At 43.3% G+C, this 20,183-nt stretch overlaps 1 protein-coding gene across 5 annotated transcripts in view; it reads left to right on the top strand.

The window, feature by feature from the left end:
• The first annotated feature begins 1,662 nt into the window (after nucleotides 1–1,662).
• Nucleotides 1,663–20,183, top strand: part of LOC142143741 (diacylglycerol O-acyltransferase 2-like) — a 40,305-nt gene continuing 21,784 nt past the window's right edge. Inside the window, exons 1-5 of one of the 5 annotated variants that reach the window (XM_075201850.1) lie at nucleotides 1,716–1,822; nucleotides 7,621–7,924; nucleotides 8,817–8,949; nucleotides 11,032–11,122; nucleotides 16,179–16,286. In XM_075201850.1, the coding sequence (XP_075057951.1) occupies nucleotides 8,932–8,949; nucleotides 11,032–11,122; nucleotides 16,179–16,286 (217 nt within the window). In that variant the 5' untranslated portion in view covers nucleotides 1,716–1,822; nucleotides 7,621–7,924; nucleotides 8,817–8,931. Of the gene's footprint in view, nucleotides 1,823–6,335; nucleotides 6,396–7,620; nucleotides 7,925–8,816; nucleotides 8,950–11,031; nucleotides 11,123–16,178; nucleotides 16,287–20,183 lie in introns of those variants that run through there. The other 4 variants (XM_075201854.1, XM_075201851.1, XM_075201852.1 and 1 more) reach the window with 4 other exon arrangements.

Raw genomic sequence — 20,183 nt, 5'->3', positions numbered from 1 at the left:
CCCGGCGCCCTAGGCAAGTGCCTAACCTTGCCTAATGGGAGCGCCGGGCCTGCCTACAATGGGATTAATGAACGTCTGCTGTGTTTAGGAAAAAATGCTCCCTCCGCAAATATCACAAATAGCTTTAGTTTTGGTAATTTCCTGGGACATTTACATATATTTGAATGCTATTGGTAGATATGAACCAACTTATATTTTAGCTTAGAGGTCCTTTAAAAGACTAGAAAGGTTATAAAAAAACATAGCAAACCTTTCCATCTAACAACTGTTAAACTCAGGACACTATATGCTTCTGTGTCTTATCTGCTACTAAAGATTGTTTAATAAGGTGCAAAACTGCCACCTACAGTGCTAGTGATGTTTTGAGATCATATGTCTATATTTGAATCCATTTATTTTTACAGAGATGTGTGTGGCTATGTAAGGAAAGACGGTGCCATTGGCAGTGGAAAATTAGTTATGCAGATATATGCAAAAATGAGATTGATTCACAGAACATGATTATTTAAATGAGGCTGGGGAAGAAGCGCGTGTCAGGGGCATCCCCTGTTTAGCAGGGGCTGCGGAGCATTTGTCTCGCAGATAAAAGACATTCTACATGTTGTCAGAGCAATTGAAACCTCAGCATATACATGCAGTGGGACATCCTTTGCACCTTCCAGGTGAACTTCATTCAGGTAGAACCGCTTCTAGGAACATTGCAAACAATAAAACTTTGAAACAAACAAAAGTGATATGGAATAAATTCTAATGTCCCCTCACTGTCATAATTAAGACATAGATGTGGATATGCACATTTCCCGCTGGACTTGCAGATATATAAATGGTCACACTGAGCATTTTTGCAGTTTAAAAATTTTCTATCTATGTAAAGTGAACCAGTTGGCCCATTTTACATAGATAGCAATGTTTACACTTGTGCATGTTCTACGTTCCATAAATTACCTTCACTGAACTATTTTTTTTCTATAACCTCAGTACAAGTCATTGTGTAAAGAGGAGTTCTACATTTTGTATTATGTATTATGTCTACAGCCATAATCATTTTTAAAGATAACTTTTAAAGAGATTTTGATCATAAGAGAAATAGAGTTTTAGGACAGAGTAGTTTTAGCTTATTCCCTTTTGTGACACCATTGACAGGGGGAGGGCTGGCAAATTTTAGCCGGGAGGAGAAGACTCGACTCAGCAGCCTATCAGGAACATTTTGAAGGAAAAAAAAATGCAGGTGACCTAGCCCAAGGCAGATGTCCCCCTGCCCCCGCAGTCCAGCCAGCCCCTTAACTCTATTAAGTGCCTGTCTCCAGTCTCTTACGGTGGAGCAGCCTTCAGGAGATGTGACAATATTATATAATTCCCCTGACAATTACTAATCTTGATAACCATAGTTATTTGACCTGAATCCTCAGCATGTACCTGCAAAATGTTTCTATAGATCTTCATTTACTATGTTGAGTATTTATATTCTGGTAAAGCACTTGTCAGTATAGCACTGTGGCCTTTGTTTGCTGCTAAGTCTTCTTGCCATGCAGGAGTTAATGCTGCCCTGATCCTGCTGCATCTCAGCATCCCATGAGTTTCAGGGATAAAAAAAAAAGAAAAGACTCCAACCAACCAGAAAGCAGAAGGAGCAGCAAATCAGGATCCGTCTTGCATCTTGTATGTGTGAATGTGTGTGTGTGGGTACCAGACAGCTCCATCTGCCCTGATATGCTGAGCTCAAGCCCATGCTTGTGATACCGTCTGTTTGCAGCTGTGAATGACCCATGTCAATGACAGACTCAGAGGGCTGAAGTCTAGTGTCTCCCCCTTCTGGGGGAAGGTAGGTGTCTGTGTGTGTGTATTATGTGAGGAGGACAAATTAATCTCTTTTTATGGGAATGTGGCCTGTGAATGAATAGATTATAGTATCGAGCACAACTGGATTACTTAACAATAATTTTTTCTATTTAAATATTGTATGTTGTGATTAAGGTGGATCATTTAGGTACTGAAATTACTGCAACTTTAGTACATAGAATAACACAGCCTCTATAGTACGTTTTGTCACAAATTACTTTAGTAGCTTTCTGGGCCTAGTTCAAAATTAGAAATTGCAGCCTCCCCTCCCCTACAAGTTCTGCTTCATTTCTAAAACCAGCAGACAGCACAGGACAGCTCCATACAGCATATAGTGTCATATTCTGGGCAGAAAAAACATTTTGGTCCTTAGTGTACCCACAGCAATGAAGATCTATGTAATAACTTGATGAAAATACAATAAATGAACTGTGACTCATAGGAACTAAACATACTGTGTATAAGCTTTCACCAGGCTTGCACAAGTTAGACTTCTAAAGGTTATGCCTGGTTGCTATGGATTAATTTAGAACACATTTTCCTTATCCCCCCCCCCCTCCCCATGTTATTTAAATAAACTCTCTTGCATGCCTCACAGCTGTGCCTTTTGGAGCTAAATAGTGTGATGGAAAAAAATAAATATTTTTTAAAAAAGTCTCAGGGCCATTAAGTCACAAAGATGAGCATATTGTTCAGAGCTAAGCACGTTGTTGGAAAGCAGAGTCGGATTTAGACCTCATGGGGCCCTAGGCAAGAAACTGGTTTGCCCCCCCCCTCAAAAAAATCCATAGCCCCTAACACACACAATACAAATACACTGGCCCCACACACACACACACACACACACACACAATACAAATACGCTGGCCCCTCACACACTATACAAATACACTGGCCCCACACACACACACTATAAATACAATGCCTGCCCAGACACAGAATATGTACATAATATAACAATTTTACTTCTCTTTCTATTGCCTTTTTCTCTTCTGTTCTGTTTTCTTCTTCCTTTTATGTTGCGCTGCCACTGCTCTCCCGTCACGCCCAACATTCAGTGGGAGTGAGGAGGAGACTGCCGGGGCCGCCGTGCGATCAGGTGACTGTTTTTTGTTTGTTTTTTTCTTTAGTAAATCGGCCCTGGTTTTGTTTTGTTTTTTACTATGCTGGCGGACAGAGGGGGATGGCAGGCGGAGGAGAGCACCCCTCCTCCTTGCCTATCCCGCTCACCGTCGGCTCTTTGGGGGCCCCTGGGGGCCGCTAGGCCCTAGGCAGTTGTCTAAGTTGCCTAGAGGTAAATCCGGCCCTGTTGGAAAGTACTGCAAGTGTTCATGGGAAACAGTGTGGCTAAGCTAAATATCATGTGGTATAATTAAGGGAGATGCTAGTATGATAATGAACGTGAACAAGAGTTTAAATGACATTAAAGAGCTAGTAAATATAAAAAATATTCCTTCCTAACCAGTTACCCCCTACTCCACTCATGCAGGGTTACATTCAGAACATAGTTTCTCAACAGCTTGCCCCATCGTCAGCTCATCAGCCGTCATCCTTCATTGCATCTCCTTTTCCAGTCTGTAAGCTGGGGACATTGATGTTGCAGGACTCCTGTATATCCAGTGGTGAAATCATGTGGAGTCGATTTAAAGTTCTATATCTGCATAGAGCAGTAATGTGCAATAGGTGGTCCAACGTATAGTGTGCTATATAGAATGCAATAGATTTGTTTTATGATCATGTCCAGTGTACATATCATGTTGGGTAGGTGTTGAGTTCTGTGTCTGTATAGAGTGTAGTAGATTTATATTAGGATCCTGTCATGTTGGCATGAGCACAGGGGTAGATTAAGGGTTCAGTCGCCCTAGGCCAGGCCTGTCCAACCTGCGGCCCTCCAGGTGTTGTGAAACTACAAGCCCCAGCATGCTTTGCTGGTAGACAACCAGTTGATAGCTGGAAGGGCATGCTGGGACTTGTAGTTTCACAACATCTGGAGGGCCGCAGGTTGGACAGGCCTGCCCTAGGCTAATATACCCGTTGCGCCCCCTCGCCTTCTATGCCAGGCTAATATGTAGTTGGTACAAACAAACTCTTCCTTAATTTAAAATTCAGCTTCCTTCACCAACCCTTCCCCACCAATGATTATGTTCACGTGTGTTCGAAACTCACCTCAACTTAGCTTCTTGAAAGGGTCACAGCAATCTTTGTCACTCATTTCATTTTCATTAAAATCAGATCTGTATAGCGGAACAGAGACATGAACAAGCGCTACTTAGGGTGACAATATGAAAGGGGGGGACTGTCACGCCTGCGCCATTCACCATCCTTGTCTCTCCTATTCGCTTATCCACACATGCCCGCCCCAGGGGTGGCACATTCTCTTTACCATGGGAATACGTTAAGATTAAAACCTTACTACATTTTTATTTCATGATGTCTTTTTACTTTAGAGAACAACTATTCTCTTATATTTTAAAATGAATTTCAATTTACATCTCTTCCTGTCACAATGTTTCACCCTCCCCAAAAGCCTAGCACCCTAGGTTGCAGCCTAATGGATAATTAGGCCCTGCATGAGCAACATGTATCACGCCTGAGGATCTGTCTGTACCCAGATTGAGTGGTGTCTCTGGAGTTAGGCTGGTGACTAGGTACACAAAGTTGGGTGGCCTAATTATGTTCCTTTGCATGTATTACTATTATCCTTCATTTGTTAGACGCCTTTAAGATTTCCACAGTACAAACAGTAGACTATACAGGGTGAAACAGTACTGAACAATAAACAAATAATACCAAGACTCCAGAAACTCCAGACATAGCTATTGCAGTGAAGATGAAGCAGAAGAACAGGTATAGAGACAGGAGGGAAGATGGCCCTGCTCATAAGAGCTTACATCCTGAGGGAGGGTAAACAGGTATCAGGCATAGAAGGGAGTCAGTTAAGGGAATATAGCATGGGAGAAGTTGAGAGGGGCCAGGAGAAGAGAGGAACACAGGTTAGGGGACAGACAGATGGAGTGAGGGAGGTCGTTCCAGTGAAGAGGGGCCACACGGGAGAAATCTTGGATTCTGGAGCGGGATGAGGTGATCAGAGTGGAGGAGAGGCGACTGTCATTGGCTGAGCGCAGGGATCGGGTGGGAGTGTAAATGGAGAGGAGATTAAAGATATAGGGAGCAGTAGAGTCGGAGAGTGCCTTGTAGGTGATGGTGAAGAGTTTGAAAAGGATTCTGTAGGGGAATGGGAGCCAGTGTAAGGCAAAGCAGAGAGGGGAAGCAGAAGAGGAGCAGTGTGAAAGGAAGAGGACTCTGGCAGCCACGTTGAGTATAGAACGAAGGAGGGGTGAGATGGGAGTGGGGGAGGTCAGTAAGGAGAAGGTTGCAGTAATCAAGACGGGAGATGAGTGCATGAATGATAGTTTTGGTGGCATCCTGAGAGAGGAAGGGCCGGATGCGGGCAATGTTGCGTATTTGAAAGTGACAGTCTTGGGCAAGGAATTAAATGTGGGGGGCAAAAGAGAGAGGAGTCAAGGATGACACCCAGGCAGCAGAGTTGGGTGACAGAGGAGATGATGGTGGTGTTAACCGTGATAGAGAGGTAAAGGTGGGGTGAGAATCTAGGAGGAGGAAAGACAATGAGTTCAGTTTTAGAAATGTTAATTTTGAGAAAGCGCTCGGACATCCAGGACGTTATGGCGGAGAGGCAGTCAGATACACGAGAGAGGAGGGTGAAGGAAAGATCAGGAGAAGAGATGTAGAGTTGAATGTCATCAGCATAAAGGTGATACTGAAGACCAAAGGAGGAGATGAGAGCAGCAAGGGAGGTAGTATAGAGCAAGTAGAGGGCCGAGAACAGAGCCCTGAAGCACTCCTACAGGGAGAGGGTGGAGGAAGAACCAGACATGGATACAGAGAAGGAGCAGTAAGCAAGGTATGAGGTGAACCAGGCGAGAAAAGAGCCAGAGAGGCCGAGAGAGAGAAGGATTTGCAACAGGAGGGGGTGGTCCACAGTGTCAAAGGCCGCAGAGAGGCTGAGGCAGATTAGTAGGGAGAAATGATCCCTGGATTTAGCTGATAGAAGATCATGTAAATGAAGGACTGGTACAGGTGGTGATAGACTAGCAGAGGAGACCAGGCAGTACCTGGATTGGTGAACCAGAATGCTGGAGCCAAAATGCAGACTGTGCAATCTTAGCAGTTTGTAGCCTTTTCTTTTGGTTTAGCTAAGAACCAGGTTGGCATTTAAAAATACAATGTTGTACTGACCACAAGTAAGGGCTCCAGGATGTCCTTTTATACTAGTTGTTGTTTCCTGATTGGAGACTGCAGTCAGCTGGGCTGAAGCAGCACCCTGAGTTGCTGAGATGGGTCAGGTGACTATGTCCAATATGGCAGCTCCCAGGAACTAGTTTTGGAGGGAAACGTGGAGTGGAGACTGCTATCCCCTGATTGGCTGCGAGGAATCATGTGACTGAATCCAAGATGGCAGCGCTCATATACTGATTATTGAGGCATTAATGAGCCTGAGGACCACAGGGACAGCTTGGAAAGACAGTGGAGAGGTAAGTGATGGGACCTGAGAGCCTGGTGTGTGACAACATGGATGCAAACAAAATGGAGTCAGTGCAAGGAACATAATGCTGTTTTGTAACACATGAGGTGAGTTGCACCTGCTCTGTATTGGAGTGGACTTGTAAGTAACTGTTTCGTCCCTGTGACACACAAACTGCACAAAGATATAAACACACTGGTGATCATGTATAAAGCGCAAAATCTAATTCCCAAGTGCATCTATCTTTCTGGCAAACTGCATATGTGTGCGGATGCAAGATGCAGCATTTGTGGAGCAGCAGAGGATTCCACAGACAGAAGAGGATTTAGGTGGAGTGAGGGCTTTCTTTACAAAGTATGGTGTAGGTACACCAGTGCACCTACTTTTTGCAGAAAAATGTATAAATGTAATAAATATGGAGTAAAATCAGTGTAATGAGATAAAGATATATTTGTAGGGGCATCCACTGCTTGCGGAGGGGTACATGGCCATTTTCACACTACAAAAGGACTTGAATTATGTATCAATTTAAAGCTTGGTCTTCATACTTTAATGGGAGCTATTTGAGCCTCTTAGTTGCACTTCAGCAGAGAAAACACATTTGTAGAGCTCTCTAAGCAACGTAATAAAGCTTTACACAGACAGAACTGCTATATATAACAAGAACAATCCTAATGTGGCTCAGTGCAGAGTAGACAATCTAGTCTCAGCAATGAGGTCTGATTATGTGACTGATAATGGTGGTTTGTACAATAAGATGTGCGCATTGTGCCTGACAATATGCTCTGTTCAATTTGGTTTATGTGACATGTTTCTCAATGGAGTATACGCAAAGTGTCTGACAATGGGATTTGTGCTCTTTGTCTGGCAATTGGTTGTTTACATTATGACTGGCAATAGGTTGTGCTCAGTGTAATTGGTACTAAGGTCTATGCAATGTGGTGGCAATGGCACCTGATTATGTGAGTAACAAAGGGTGCTGTGTAATTGGATTTGTTTGATGTGACTGGCAATGAAGTCTGTGTAAAGTTGCCTATACACTTTGATTGGAATGGGGTGTGTACGATGTGCCTGCCAATGGGCTCTGTCTATTGATGTTATCTATGGGATCTGTACAATGTGGTTGGCTGGCAATGGGATCTGTGCAATGTGGCTTGCAATGTAATCTACATAAAATAGATATTATCATAATGAAATGTTTTGGAGACTACTGATATGTTTTTGAATACATTTAGAAACCAGACTCGAAAGAGGGATATGCTTGAAGCAGAGAAGGTGACAGCAGTACAGGCCTATCAGAGAGTGGATACAGAGGACTGTATGGATTTTGAAGTAGAAAAAGGGGTCTTCCTAAAATGTTATGCTGGCATACTGGAGACTTAGAGGCAAATGTTTGATGTAACCAAGGGCAACCATATGACCCATGAGGAGATAATCAGCCTCAGCGATTCATGATGAGTGATAAGATAGGTTGATGGAGCCACAACTTAAACCAAGGCAGATGGAATGGACCATCTCTAACTCTAGTGTGCACCAAAGGTAAAGAACTGGGTGCTGGACTGGAAACCTTCCACATTGGAATAAGCTGTCCAGTTAGAAAATCAGCATTTGGCTGTCTGGCTACAGTAACAGAAGAGCTGTGTAAGCAGGGGAACAATCCCCTTCTGCTCCCCCCCCCCCCCCCCCCCTCATAGTCTGGTGTGCTTGGGCTGACCAATGGAGGATAGCAAACAGACAGATCCCATTCCAATGGAGTGTGGCAAGAAAGTGAACTACCCAGTTCAGGGGGTCACTTGTGCTGGACTGCCACAAAATGTGGGGTTGCCTGCATCCCGTCCAAATGGGACTCAGTAACTGGAATAAGAATCCTCATCGATCGTGGTTCTGTGTAACAAGACTGCACTGCCGCAGTCAAGGTGGCATGTAAGGAGCAAACTGAAGTACCCATAACTAGTTTATTTATGGCCTGGGGAGTCCGCTAGGAGGCCAGGAATGTGCCAGTCATGGATGGTCTCCCAATAGATACAGTCCTCTATGGCTTGATGTAACTCGAATGTTTGTTTGCTTGACAAATATTGTTCTGACTCTACAGGGGTGCATACCTCTGCTCAATGTGGCCCACACCCATATATTTACTCATCTTTGGGTTTGATATAGTACAGACCCACCTTTATCATTCAGTCCTATAGTCCATTACTTAACCCCCGAGGACACAAGGAACTTGATGACAGTCTAGGCACAGTCTTGTCCAGTGAGCATGCACTGGGATAGGCCTTGGGGTAAAGTCTTGGAAAAGCTGCTAAAGTAGATAACATATACTCTACATAACCCTAAATATCACTGTATATTTCTAGTTAATGTGCATAACTCACTGATTGCTGAAAACACCTAGGGATAGTGTTCTTTTCTCAAACTATTTACTTCTTTTCAGCAAGAACTGAACTGGGACAAGATCTCCAGGGATGGTGAGGATTCCGTACTGTGGAAATCTAATGTGGATCTCTACATATACAGATATGTGACCAAAAACACCAACTGCCTACCACATGGATTCCCTCCCGAAGGTGAGAGCTTGAAGGAGACTGCATTGTAGGTTTGGGTTATGTCAGTTTTATGCATGAATGATATGTGGTTGTCGGCTAAAGCAGAACAGCAACTATCACCATTGTTGAGATCACGCAACATAATAACTTTTGGAAGGATGAAGAATTAAATATAGATTTTATTTTTTAAATGTACAACTATCAAAAAAAAAATGGCTCCATCCTCAGCATGGATAAATATACCAATGTGCGATTCTGCCAAATCTTGACAATATTGCCAGCTAGACTTAAGGAAGCAATTGAATTAAAGGCAGGTTTGTCTTTAATCAGATCGCCGTTTTAAATCTGTATGGGAATATTGATAGATATCAGGAATTTGCCACACATTGATACGTTTACCACCAGGTGTCTTTACATCCATAGGGATTAGTCTTTAATACCGCTTTCATACTGCCGCCCCGGCAATATCCCGGGTTTTTCAAGCCGGGTTTTTGCCGGGGCTCGGAGCGTCCCAGCTCAGAAACACCATTCATACTGCAGCTCGGACCCGGGAATTTCCCGGGTTGACCCCATTCATACTGCACAAGTCTGTGCCCTGGCAATTTGTGGGAGTCATCACCAGAGCAGTTTTCATCTTCATCTTCCACGGGCTCCCACCGATGACATCATCCTCCAGAGACAGGCAGACAGCCAATCAGCTTGTTTTCTGTGCAACCCGGGTTGAAAAACCCGGGTTGCACCATTCATAGTGCAGGCAACCCGGGTTCGACCCGGGAATTACCCCTCGATAAATCCTGGGTTGAAGACCCGGGTTTTTAGACTTGTACCATTCATACTGCACCAAGACCCGGGTCGTTTGAGCTCGCCCCGGCAAAAACCCGGGATTTTGGTGCAGTATGAATAGGGTATAAGTGTATCTATCCACACAGATTTGACTTATATTTGGTGGCAGGTGCACCCTTGCATATGTAATACCTTATTCCAACACTTTCCAAGAGAAAAATTGCTCATGTGAAAAAATATTACGTGAAACAGAAATGCAGAATAAACTGCTGTGCCTGCGTTGTCCGTTCTGTTTACTGTACACTTCAATTATAAGGCTCCATTCATCAATATACTTAATATCCTATACTCCAGGTTTTTTTTATATTAAATGATGGTGCTTCCAATATCAGAATAGCTATTAGAATCTACAAGCTTTCCAGGAAACAATGCAGATTGATGTTAATGTTTATGATACAGCTGCTTAGGAAGTTTTGGACAATATTTCTTGACATGGGGTAAATTCCTGGTACCTGTAACTCTACTAGCAGGGGTGACCATAAAAACAAAAGTTGTTACACAAAATATACTATGAGTAAAAGCCATAGTATTTTGTCCAAAAACTATTCTTATTAGACTTTTCCATAATGACAAATAAGCATATACAATGCAATGTATGTGTCACAAAAATATTATAACAAAACAAATGTGAATATAAAATACATTTGTGTCAATAAACTGTGTGATGCCTGTTTGCCCAGTCCGGTAAATATAACCAGCAATAACTGAACCTTTGCCCCAGACAACATTCTAACGCTTTTAAACATTCATAGAAAAGAAATTCTACCAAACAAATTATATTATTATGACACACCAGAGATTATACAACATTATAAAATCATGCCATGTGCAAGCTGAAAGCTTTTTTGCAGGGAGGTGCTTGGTATGTGTTGGCACCGTGTTTGTGTGTGGTGACCAAGTGTCAAATTGTTTCTATCCTACCCATGGAACCATTATGATAGCCGACTTGCCATCATGCTTAATCTAGGAATATCCAGTAACATCTACTGGGATAGAATCACTCACTTTTTTTAGGTATGCTATAATTGATATCATTGTTGTTTTTCCTGCAGTCCATGTGTGGATTTTACAGGTTGGGAATAATCTGGTATCATAAACCACAGTTTTATAAGTCTGGTTACAGTTCTACAAAGGGATATGATTGGTTGCTGTAGGTTATAGAACATTATAGCTTTTTGTTTTCTTCATTGGCAAAGCAACAACATGTCTCACATTTACTTTATGTATATTTTATTAATAATATTTATCTGGACCTTATAGCGAGAAGAGAGGGGAAAACACAGCATTACATACCTGGAACTCTTGGAGATTCTTATCGTTTTGCAGTGCATATTGTCTTTTCTGTTACTAGGTATGTATGATAAGTATGCGTTCTAGCGGTGAAGTTTGTCTATTTTATTTGTTAGATTAACTTCAATAGTATTTTTATTATTAATTTTTCAAAGATTATGGGGTACAGAAAGTAGAAAGGGATGGGGGTAAGGAAAGGACACAAAAATAAAAGGGGGAAAGGGTTGAAGGGGTACATAGTGGGGGGCAGGGGCGGATTAGGAACTTAAAGTGGCCCTGGAAAAAATTCTTGAAGTGGCCTCATGTGGGCGGGTCAAAATCAACTGTGGGTGGGGCCAACACAAAAGTAGGCGGGATTTAAAACTACTAGAATTCGGTTGTAGTAACATTTAGGAAAACCTATATGTGATGACTTAAGACACAGTGGGTCATTTCTAAAGCAAAGCAGGGAAAAAGCTGCCAGTCCTGTGCTATAAAAATACACGAAATCTCTTACATTATCTGAGACTGATTTATGCCTCTGTGCTCAAACTTCTTTAGTTGCCTACTAACACATTCTTCCAAAATTCCCTTCATAGAAACATATCTGACTTTGTTTAATAAGTTTAACTATTACGAAACATGTTGGCAGAATCCTATTTGATCAGTCTGCCAGAGCAGCACATGAGCACCGCACCGCACTGTTGCATCTTTCCCTGACATCATGAGCTGTAACTACCAGCCAAATCTCTCTCTTTAATATTTAAAAATGTGTACTGTGTGTTTCAAAAAATGCATCAAAAATAATCCTTCTAATAAATGGCTATCAAGTGCGATCACCAGAAATGTAAAATGCTTCAAGCATCTGCAAGAAAACACTTCTTTGGTAACAATTATGTATGAGCCCTAAATGTGCCCTGTGATTGGTGGTGTTTTGATTTAATAACAGTGCAGGGAGGGTTGGCAGACAATGGCATAAGTGAAGGGGAGAGCTATTCCAAGGGTTTGCTGGTGATATAGTAAGTTTAAAGGAGGCAGGATTAATTATATTGTCAGTACAATGGGGGCTGGCCATATGTTCAGCAAAGTGATCTGAGAATGGGACCAATGCAAGGTAGAAGGAGGCAATGGAATCAAGGCGAGAACCACTAAAGTATCGCTAGAGCTGGAATAAGGCTCCGGAGGGCCCGGGGCACTTAAGACAGGGGGGGTTATTATATATGACAAGTAAACAGGCAAAACTGTGTGCACTACTGTTAGGTACACGCAGCTCTGCCTTCACAAGTAGTACAGTGTGAAGCGGGGCATACATCTCAATTGTCCTTTCAGTAGGACCAAATCCTAAGCGAGACGGTCACCGAAATTCTGGACTGTCCCACCAGATTCAGGACAGTTGGCAGACTGTCCTCCTCTCTCCTACCTGTTCTTGTCACTGTCGCCACCTGTGGCTGTTGGATCATTTGCTGCTTGTCTGGATTCTGGAATGTTGGCGGCCCTACATGGAAAAAAAAATGGGTACACGAAATTTAGAAAACTCCAACCATCCCTGACATTTAATCAATAGCACCCACATTTAATAATTAGGCCTGTTTCCCTCCCTCCAAACAGCCCCAGCAATAAATTAATAGCATTTACATTTAATATAACCACTTTCCAAAAACATCACGGCATTACATAATTAATATTCACATTTAAATAATAAATAGCTCTCCTTCCCAAACTCAGCCCTACATTCAATTAATAGCCCCAAACCATCCCAGCATTAAATTAAAGGTCCCTTCACTCCATATTAATTTAATAGGCCCAGTATTAAATGAAATTATCCCACCAATAAATTAAATTGCCCCACCATCACCCCACAAATATTAGCACCCATTAAATAATTAGACCCAACATAAACTCCGCCATTAAATTAATACCCTATCTCCCACCCATGAACTATTAAGACAGCCCCCTCCCTTCCCTCTTATCACACAATATATTAAGACCCTCCCATTCCAACCTTTAGCAGCCCCCCCTCCTATCCTACATACCCTTTAGTAGCCCCCCCCCTCCTATCCTACATACCCTGTAGCAGCCCTCACTCCTATCCTACATACCCTTTAGTAGCCCCCCTCCTCTCCTACATACTCTTTAGTAGCCCACACACACACACACACACACACTTTAGCAGTGATACACACACACACTTTAGCAGAGACACACACTTTAGCAGTGATACACACACACACTTTAGCAGTGACACACACTTTAGCAGAGAGAGAGAGACACATACACACTTTATAGCAGGGACACACACACTTTAGCAGAGAGACACATTTTAGCAGAGAGAGAGACACATACACCATACTTACCAACTCCGAAATTCGGTTCAGTCTCCCGGGCTCCCGGGCTCGTTGGCATTTCTCCGCATCCTGGATTTCACAGAGAATCGCGTGACGCGATTCTCGGTGATTGACGCCATTTTGGAGGGCGGGAGGGGGCGGGACGAGGCCAATCGCGTCATTTTGGCCCTGCCCCCGCGGCATAAATTACGCCCCCTCCCGCCCTCCAGTCACGCCCCCTCTCCCGGAAACTTGTTTCCGAGAGTTGGCAAGTATGACATACACACTTTATAGCAGAGACACACACACTTTAGCAGTGACACACACTTTAGCAGAGAGAGAGACACATACACACACACACTTTATAGCAGAGACATACACTTTATCAGACATACACTTACCTTGTTCCTTCTGCAGACTCCCCTCACTGCACACATGGGACGGCAGCTGTCATGTGACATGTCCCATGTGACCTGTGCCACAGAGGGGGGGGGGGGGGGAGAGGGGAGAGTCCATTCTCCGTGGCCACATTAAGGTAGGTGGCTGGTCCCGGAGGAGGGGCCAGCTACCTAGTACCACACTGCCTTTCCCCCTCCCCCACCGTCCCCTGGGGGGGGGGGGGGGGGGCGCTACACATATTTTTTTTATTTTATTTTTTTAAATAACTCCTAAAAAGACACTAGTTGGCCTCCTGAGGTCGTCTGCCTCCCGGGGTTTTTCCCGGTAGGTTACATTGCCAATCAGCCCCTGGTGGGGGGGAACACATTAAACAATTCTGCTGTTAAACCATATTGAACACATGAGGGAGGGAACCCAATAGGTTCCCTTCCAATTCGTGAAAGTTACGCTGGTCGAATGGTCACCAGGGAACTACTAATAGGAACCTTGGGGAACTTCGCTAAGTGTAGGAGATGCAGGTAGTAAATCAGAGTCTATTCGATTTGGACACGCTCCCTCTCCGTCCGTAACATACACATGCCAGCTGAACCACTTCATTATCGGGGACGAGGTGGCAGTGGAATAGGGCATCCCCTCTGTCTCCATTTCAAAGCTGAATTGCACCTTGGCCACTACTTTCGATATCAAGGGTATCTGTGGTGACTTCCAACCTTGAGCTAAGGAGGCTCTTGCAGCAATCAGAATATGACTAAAGACATATTTTTATGTGTAAGATTAGATCACCTTAAACTATTGCCTGGAATGAGAATTGATACACACAAGTCTAAATAAGTAAAAATGCTAAACCATACTTGCCGAGACTGCCGGAATTAGACTGCCAAAGGTTGGCAAGTATGTGCTAAACTTTTCAGCAGTGTACTTGCATTCTCTCATCAATGCCCAATGCTAAAACTCACCTGGACAAGGAACCAGGAGTGAATTTTCATATTCTTATTTATATTCACAGATAAAGCTGCTGACTTCAATGGCACAATAGTTAATCTAAAAAAAGAAAAGCATAATTTTCAGTAATATAATGTGCAGAGAGGCAGAAGCTGGTATAGCCCATAGACTGTAACTTGCGTATCAACTGAAAAAAAGCCCAGGCCTGACACTTGGTTAACTCTGAAGAAAAGGATAAGAAAACTCCAGTAAGGAGAAGTAATGTAGCTAGATGCCCCTTATGTAGTCTGCACTCACTGTATAACCAGACCTCAGCCTCATTCTGTTCTACACACTTGGCGGTTGAAGCTTCATTGCACAGAGACCATATTGCACAGAGATCCCCCAGTTACAGAGACACTCTACCCAATTGTACAGAGCAATTCCTCGTATTACACAGAGGTGCTCCCCACTTAACATCTTAACACTCATTGCAACTCCACCCCCTCACTCATACCACATCGACATAAGATATGAAAACTTTTACAGGTACCCACCATACCCCATTGTACAGTGACCCTCCCCTTTTGCAGAGACCCCTCCAACACCCCCCAACCTGACAGCATTTAAATACCAGTGAAGTGCCAGTGGTGTGGTGACAGGCAAAGAGGAGGTGTCACAAATATGTCTGGAACCTATACTTTCACATGTAAGAATATAGGATTCCTGTAAAGGTCCCCTGATCCTTCAGGGCTACAAATGTTACACTACATTTAAAGAGAGTTGACAGTCCTATACTTTCAGGGCACAGTAACTTCTACACCTCATAATTCTAATTCCTTGTCGTATACAAGAGGGCTGTATATTTTATCATTCTTTTTTAATGTCTTGAACAAGGGCAAATCATTAGTTTTTATCTCCATTAAAGGACCACAAAGCCTAAAGTACAAGTTGATCCAGAAACAAAAAACATCTTGCAATATTCACAATGTGTGTAAGATCCCATGTCATATAAACCCTTCAGATATCAGGTATTGAGGGTATGCAGAAAACCACCCCCACTATGTATAAGCTATTATGTGACACATGCAGCTATTTTGGCATTGTCACCAGTATTATGGAAAGCATATGGATCTGTGTTGCAAGAAGATGGCATCAGCAGGGACAGTTGGCATCTTCAGATTAGAGGAGCCAGGCAGTTTGCAGACTTCCTTACTAAATGTGAGCTGGGTGCGCTCAAGCGCCTCAAATTGAGCACACGTACAAACACATGAGATTCAAAGGGTGGAGAAGGTGAATCATGGGGGCATTCCCTGGTATGGAGCCTTTCACACCATGCCAAAGGCCTGCTTTCTTTATGGGTCCTCAGGAGGGGCCATTTTCATTTTTTCAAAGTGCATCTATCAAAGTTACAAATTGTTAAAGTTTAATACTCTAGGCGTATTTCCACTTCTGTTCATATGATCCTAGTAATGACTTCTATTGGATACTCAGGTCCCGTTTGTGCTTTCCTAACCATCTGGCTGGTGTACAGCCACCTTTGGCCCCTGTTTGCCATCTACAGCATCTGGTTGATCTCTGATTGGAAAACACCAGAGAGAGGTATGTAGTAAAATGTGCAGCATGTTTTATACTAACTATCATAAGAGAGAACTCCAACCAGGGGAAACTTTCCCCCTTCTGTAGTAAGTCTGCTGTGGCAGTCACCCAAGTGTTAATCACATTTAATGTCATGCCTGGCTCACCAATAGAATGCAGAGAGCTGAGGTTCCGATGTTGGATCACACCTAATGCCACACCCACCTTTATCTACCAAAATGTAAACCCAGGAAAATCTAGATTCCTGGTAGGTAATTATGATGATTGGAGACATAGTGTTTAAGGTGGGGGAAGCCTTGCTTTCCACTAGTTCAGGGAAAGAAGATTGTGTGGAAAGTGTTTCCTGGTTGTTTTCAATTAATCCCAAAATATAAACAGGTGAATTGTGCAGCTGGAACGGTATAGCTCACTTGGAGGCAGAGGTCTTGTTTGATGTTGAGACTACAGAGATATTGAGATTGAATACCCATTAGTAAAAGTAAGGGCTGTATAATTATCCGTTGCTATTACAAAAGTTATCAATGTGGTTTTCATTCCCACTTTCTTCTAGTAAAAACTACCATAAAACGGCCAGGCTGATAGCTAACATCAGCTCCACACAGTGGAGGCAGTTATTGGTTGGGGCGAGTGCAGCAACATTTACAACAATGCAGCCTGTCATTATAGCATTTTGTTCCTCTGTCTTTTCACTGTGTGGTGAAAATTGTTCACTTTAATAAGCTGGCATTTATTTTCAGCCTTTAAAGACACCTCAGACGGAAACTGGTATTTTTATTTGCCTACAGGACCACTCTGCCTGAAATACAAGTTGATGTATGTAAAAGTGCTATATTTAAAATTCAGGGCTCAAAGAGAGAGAGGTTAGGTATTCAGGTGTCCGTTTGCAGAGCAAGACTGCAGACAGCGTTACACATTTGTACAGCAGTGCACCTAGCTTGAAGATATACAGGTGCAGGAAATGTTTAGGGCAGAGTTTCCCAAACCCAGTCCTCAGGGCTCCCTAACAGTGCAGGTTTTCCATATCTCCTTGCTGGAGCACAGGTATATTCATTACTGACTGACACATTGTAACAGACCCACAGGTGGTCCTAATTATGTCACAGAAAACCTGCACTGTTAGGGAGTCCTGAGGACTGGGTTTGGGAAACCCTGGTTTAGGGTGTAACAAAGTAAAAAGTATATGGTGTGATTTAACTTACATATTTTGAGGGGGTTTGGATGCATTTTTTTCACAGCTATCAGCAGCTGACAGGGTGTGTTAGCAGTTGCCTAGGGGCCCCACAAACATAGGGGCCCAATAGGCTTGTCATCTTTTCAGAATATTATTCCAGGAGGTTTTTTCTGAACTCTCAAACCCTCTTTATTAAAACATTTACATGGACTAATCACCTCAGTATCAGCTGTTATCTGTACAAGCAATCTTGCTGTTGTGAATACACATCTTGACCTTGACGAAAACAACGTACACATACTAATTGTCCTTAAGTGGGTGAGAGGTTGTGTAGGTAGGGCCCCAGTGCACTGCTTTGCCCGGAGGCCTATAATGCTGTTAAGTTGGCCCTGGTGAGACTGATCAAACAGAGTTTCTGAAGAGACCTCCTCTCTAAAGATCAAGTGGGAGTGTCACCTGTCCATCAAACTAGTGGGGAGCGTAAAGTATTTAAGCCTGAGTTGTCCATTATGCAGATAGACCGGTGCCAAACAAGTTGGCCGGTGACTAGGGATCGCGATAAAATGTTGTGTAATATTGTGTTCTGAACTACTTTGCCATTCTGATAATAAAAGTGCAAAGTAAAAGCAGGAAGTTTTTGTGTGTGTGTGTTATTGGAGGGTGCTTGTGCAACAAGTGGTGTCAGGAGTGGGATGCTTAGGGAGGCAAGTTTCAACATCCAAACCCGCATAGAAATTAAAATGGAGGAAGTTTTAAGAGACCTTGTGAATGTGACCGCTGCACAGCAAGAGCAGCAGGTGCTACGAGTTTCAGAGGCACAGGACACAATACTTGAATAAAGATAAACACACAAAATTTAGCGCTGGGCTTATAAGCTCTAAACCCAAAATATAATTTTTTTAAAAATCGCAGCTGTAAATTAGAACCTTGCTGAATGTCCTAACACAAACCAAAAGTAAAAACTGGAGGAAAATTCAGTGCTGACAAAACCCAGTAATAGTATTAGAAGAATATAAAAAAAAGTATGGTAATGAAAATTTAATTGATATAGAAGTAAAAATATGTAAATTGAATGGAGATATAAATACAATAAATAAATACCTCACTCATGATTGTCTCTAAAGATTCACTACGGCAGAACAAATAAGAGTAGAGCGGTTCTCTTAACAAATATATAAATGTAATATAATCACTATATCCTGGGTTCCCAAAGTGTGCGCCGCTGCTCCCAGGGGTGCCGCGGCATTGTCACATGGGTGCCGTGGCCAGGGGACAAAAAAAACCCCCAACAACTCACCAATCTGACAGGGACCCAGCATCCTCCTCCCTCCTCGCTTCTCATTGAATGTCGGGCGTTACGTCATCACGCCCGACATTCAGTGACAAGCGGCAGGAGAGAGGATGCTGGGTCCCAGGCACTGCCGAATTGGTAAGAAGAAAGAAGAAAAGACGGAAGAAATAGAAGAAAGAAGGTCAACTATGGTAAGTAAAGAAATGGAGGGGAATAGTGATAGGAAACAGCAATGGAGGGGCAAAAGAATGAAGGAGGGGGCACAGAGAGCGTGGATGCTGTAGAGGGAGCGCAGAGTGTGGATGCTGTAGAGGGGGCGCAGAGAGTGAGGATGCTGTAGAGGGGCGCAGAGAGTGTGGATGCTGTAGAGGGGGCGCAGAGAGTGTGGATGCTGTAGAGGGGGCGCAGAGAGTGTGGATGCTGTAGAGGGGGCGCAGAGAGTGTGGATGCTGTAGAGGGGGCGCAGAGAGTGTGGATGCTGTAGAGGGGGCGCAGAGAGTGTGGATGCTGTAGAGGGGGCGCAGAGAGTGTGGATGCTGTAGAGGGGGCGCAGAGAGTGTGGATGCTGTAGAGGGGGCGCAGAGAGTGTGGATGCTGTAGAGGGGGCGCAGAGAGTGTGGATGCTGTAGAGGGGGCGCAGAGAGTGTGGAAGCTGTAGAGGGGGCGCAGAGAGTGTGGAAGCTGTAGAGGGGGCGCAGACAGTGTGGAAGCTGTAGAGGGGGCGCAGAGAGTGTGGACGCTGTAGAGGGGGCGCAGAGAGTGTGGACGCTGTAGAGGGGGCGCAGAGAGTGTGGACGCTGTAGAGGGGGCGCAGAGAGTGTGGACGCTGCAGAGGGGGCACAGAGTGAGTTAGCTGTAAATTATTCTTTGACAGAAATGTAATTGAAAAAAATATATAAAAATATTATTTTCCCTTTGGATTTATGTGTATGTTTGCATACAACTAAATAAGTATTTCTATGGAGACTCTAAGGTTGCCGAGAACTGCAAAAGTTTGGGAACCACTGCACTATATGGATATATACTGTAGTTGTACAAATAAGACACAAATACCAGCACTACATATTAGCAGAATCTATATATACAGCAATATTGTTATTAGTAGATCTGCAGAGTTCTTTTATTCTTTTAGCAAATTTTTCGGGACTCCTGTTCATTCATATAATGTCTGGTGTGCACGGCTGAACTAGTGTGCATGGTTGAGTTGTGTTCAGCTTCTGAACTCTTCGGTAGTTTAGCCTTCTGGTCCTAGTTGTGTATCATTTTTAATTATCATATACTTTAGGCTGTACGTTAATCTTTGTTTATATCCATATAGTAATTATATTAAATTACTAGAACATATTACAATAATAATAATTAAATTTCAATAACAATAGTTGTCACATTGCAATCAACGTGACAACTAGTTGTTTAACAAGCTAGAGCATGTTTCTGC

This window comes from Mixophyes fleayi, chromosome 3 (genome assembly GCF_038048845.1).
Source record: "Mixophyes fleayi isolate aMixFle1 chromosome 3, aMixFle1.hap1, whole genome shotgun sequence".
Classification (NCBI taxonomy): Eukaryota; Metazoa; Chordata; class Amphibia; order Anura; family Limnodynastidae; genus Mixophyes; species Mixophyes fleayi.
The sequence above is the reverse complement of the archived record's forward strand: the minus strand, read 5'-3'. Positions and strand labels throughout refer to the sequence as shown.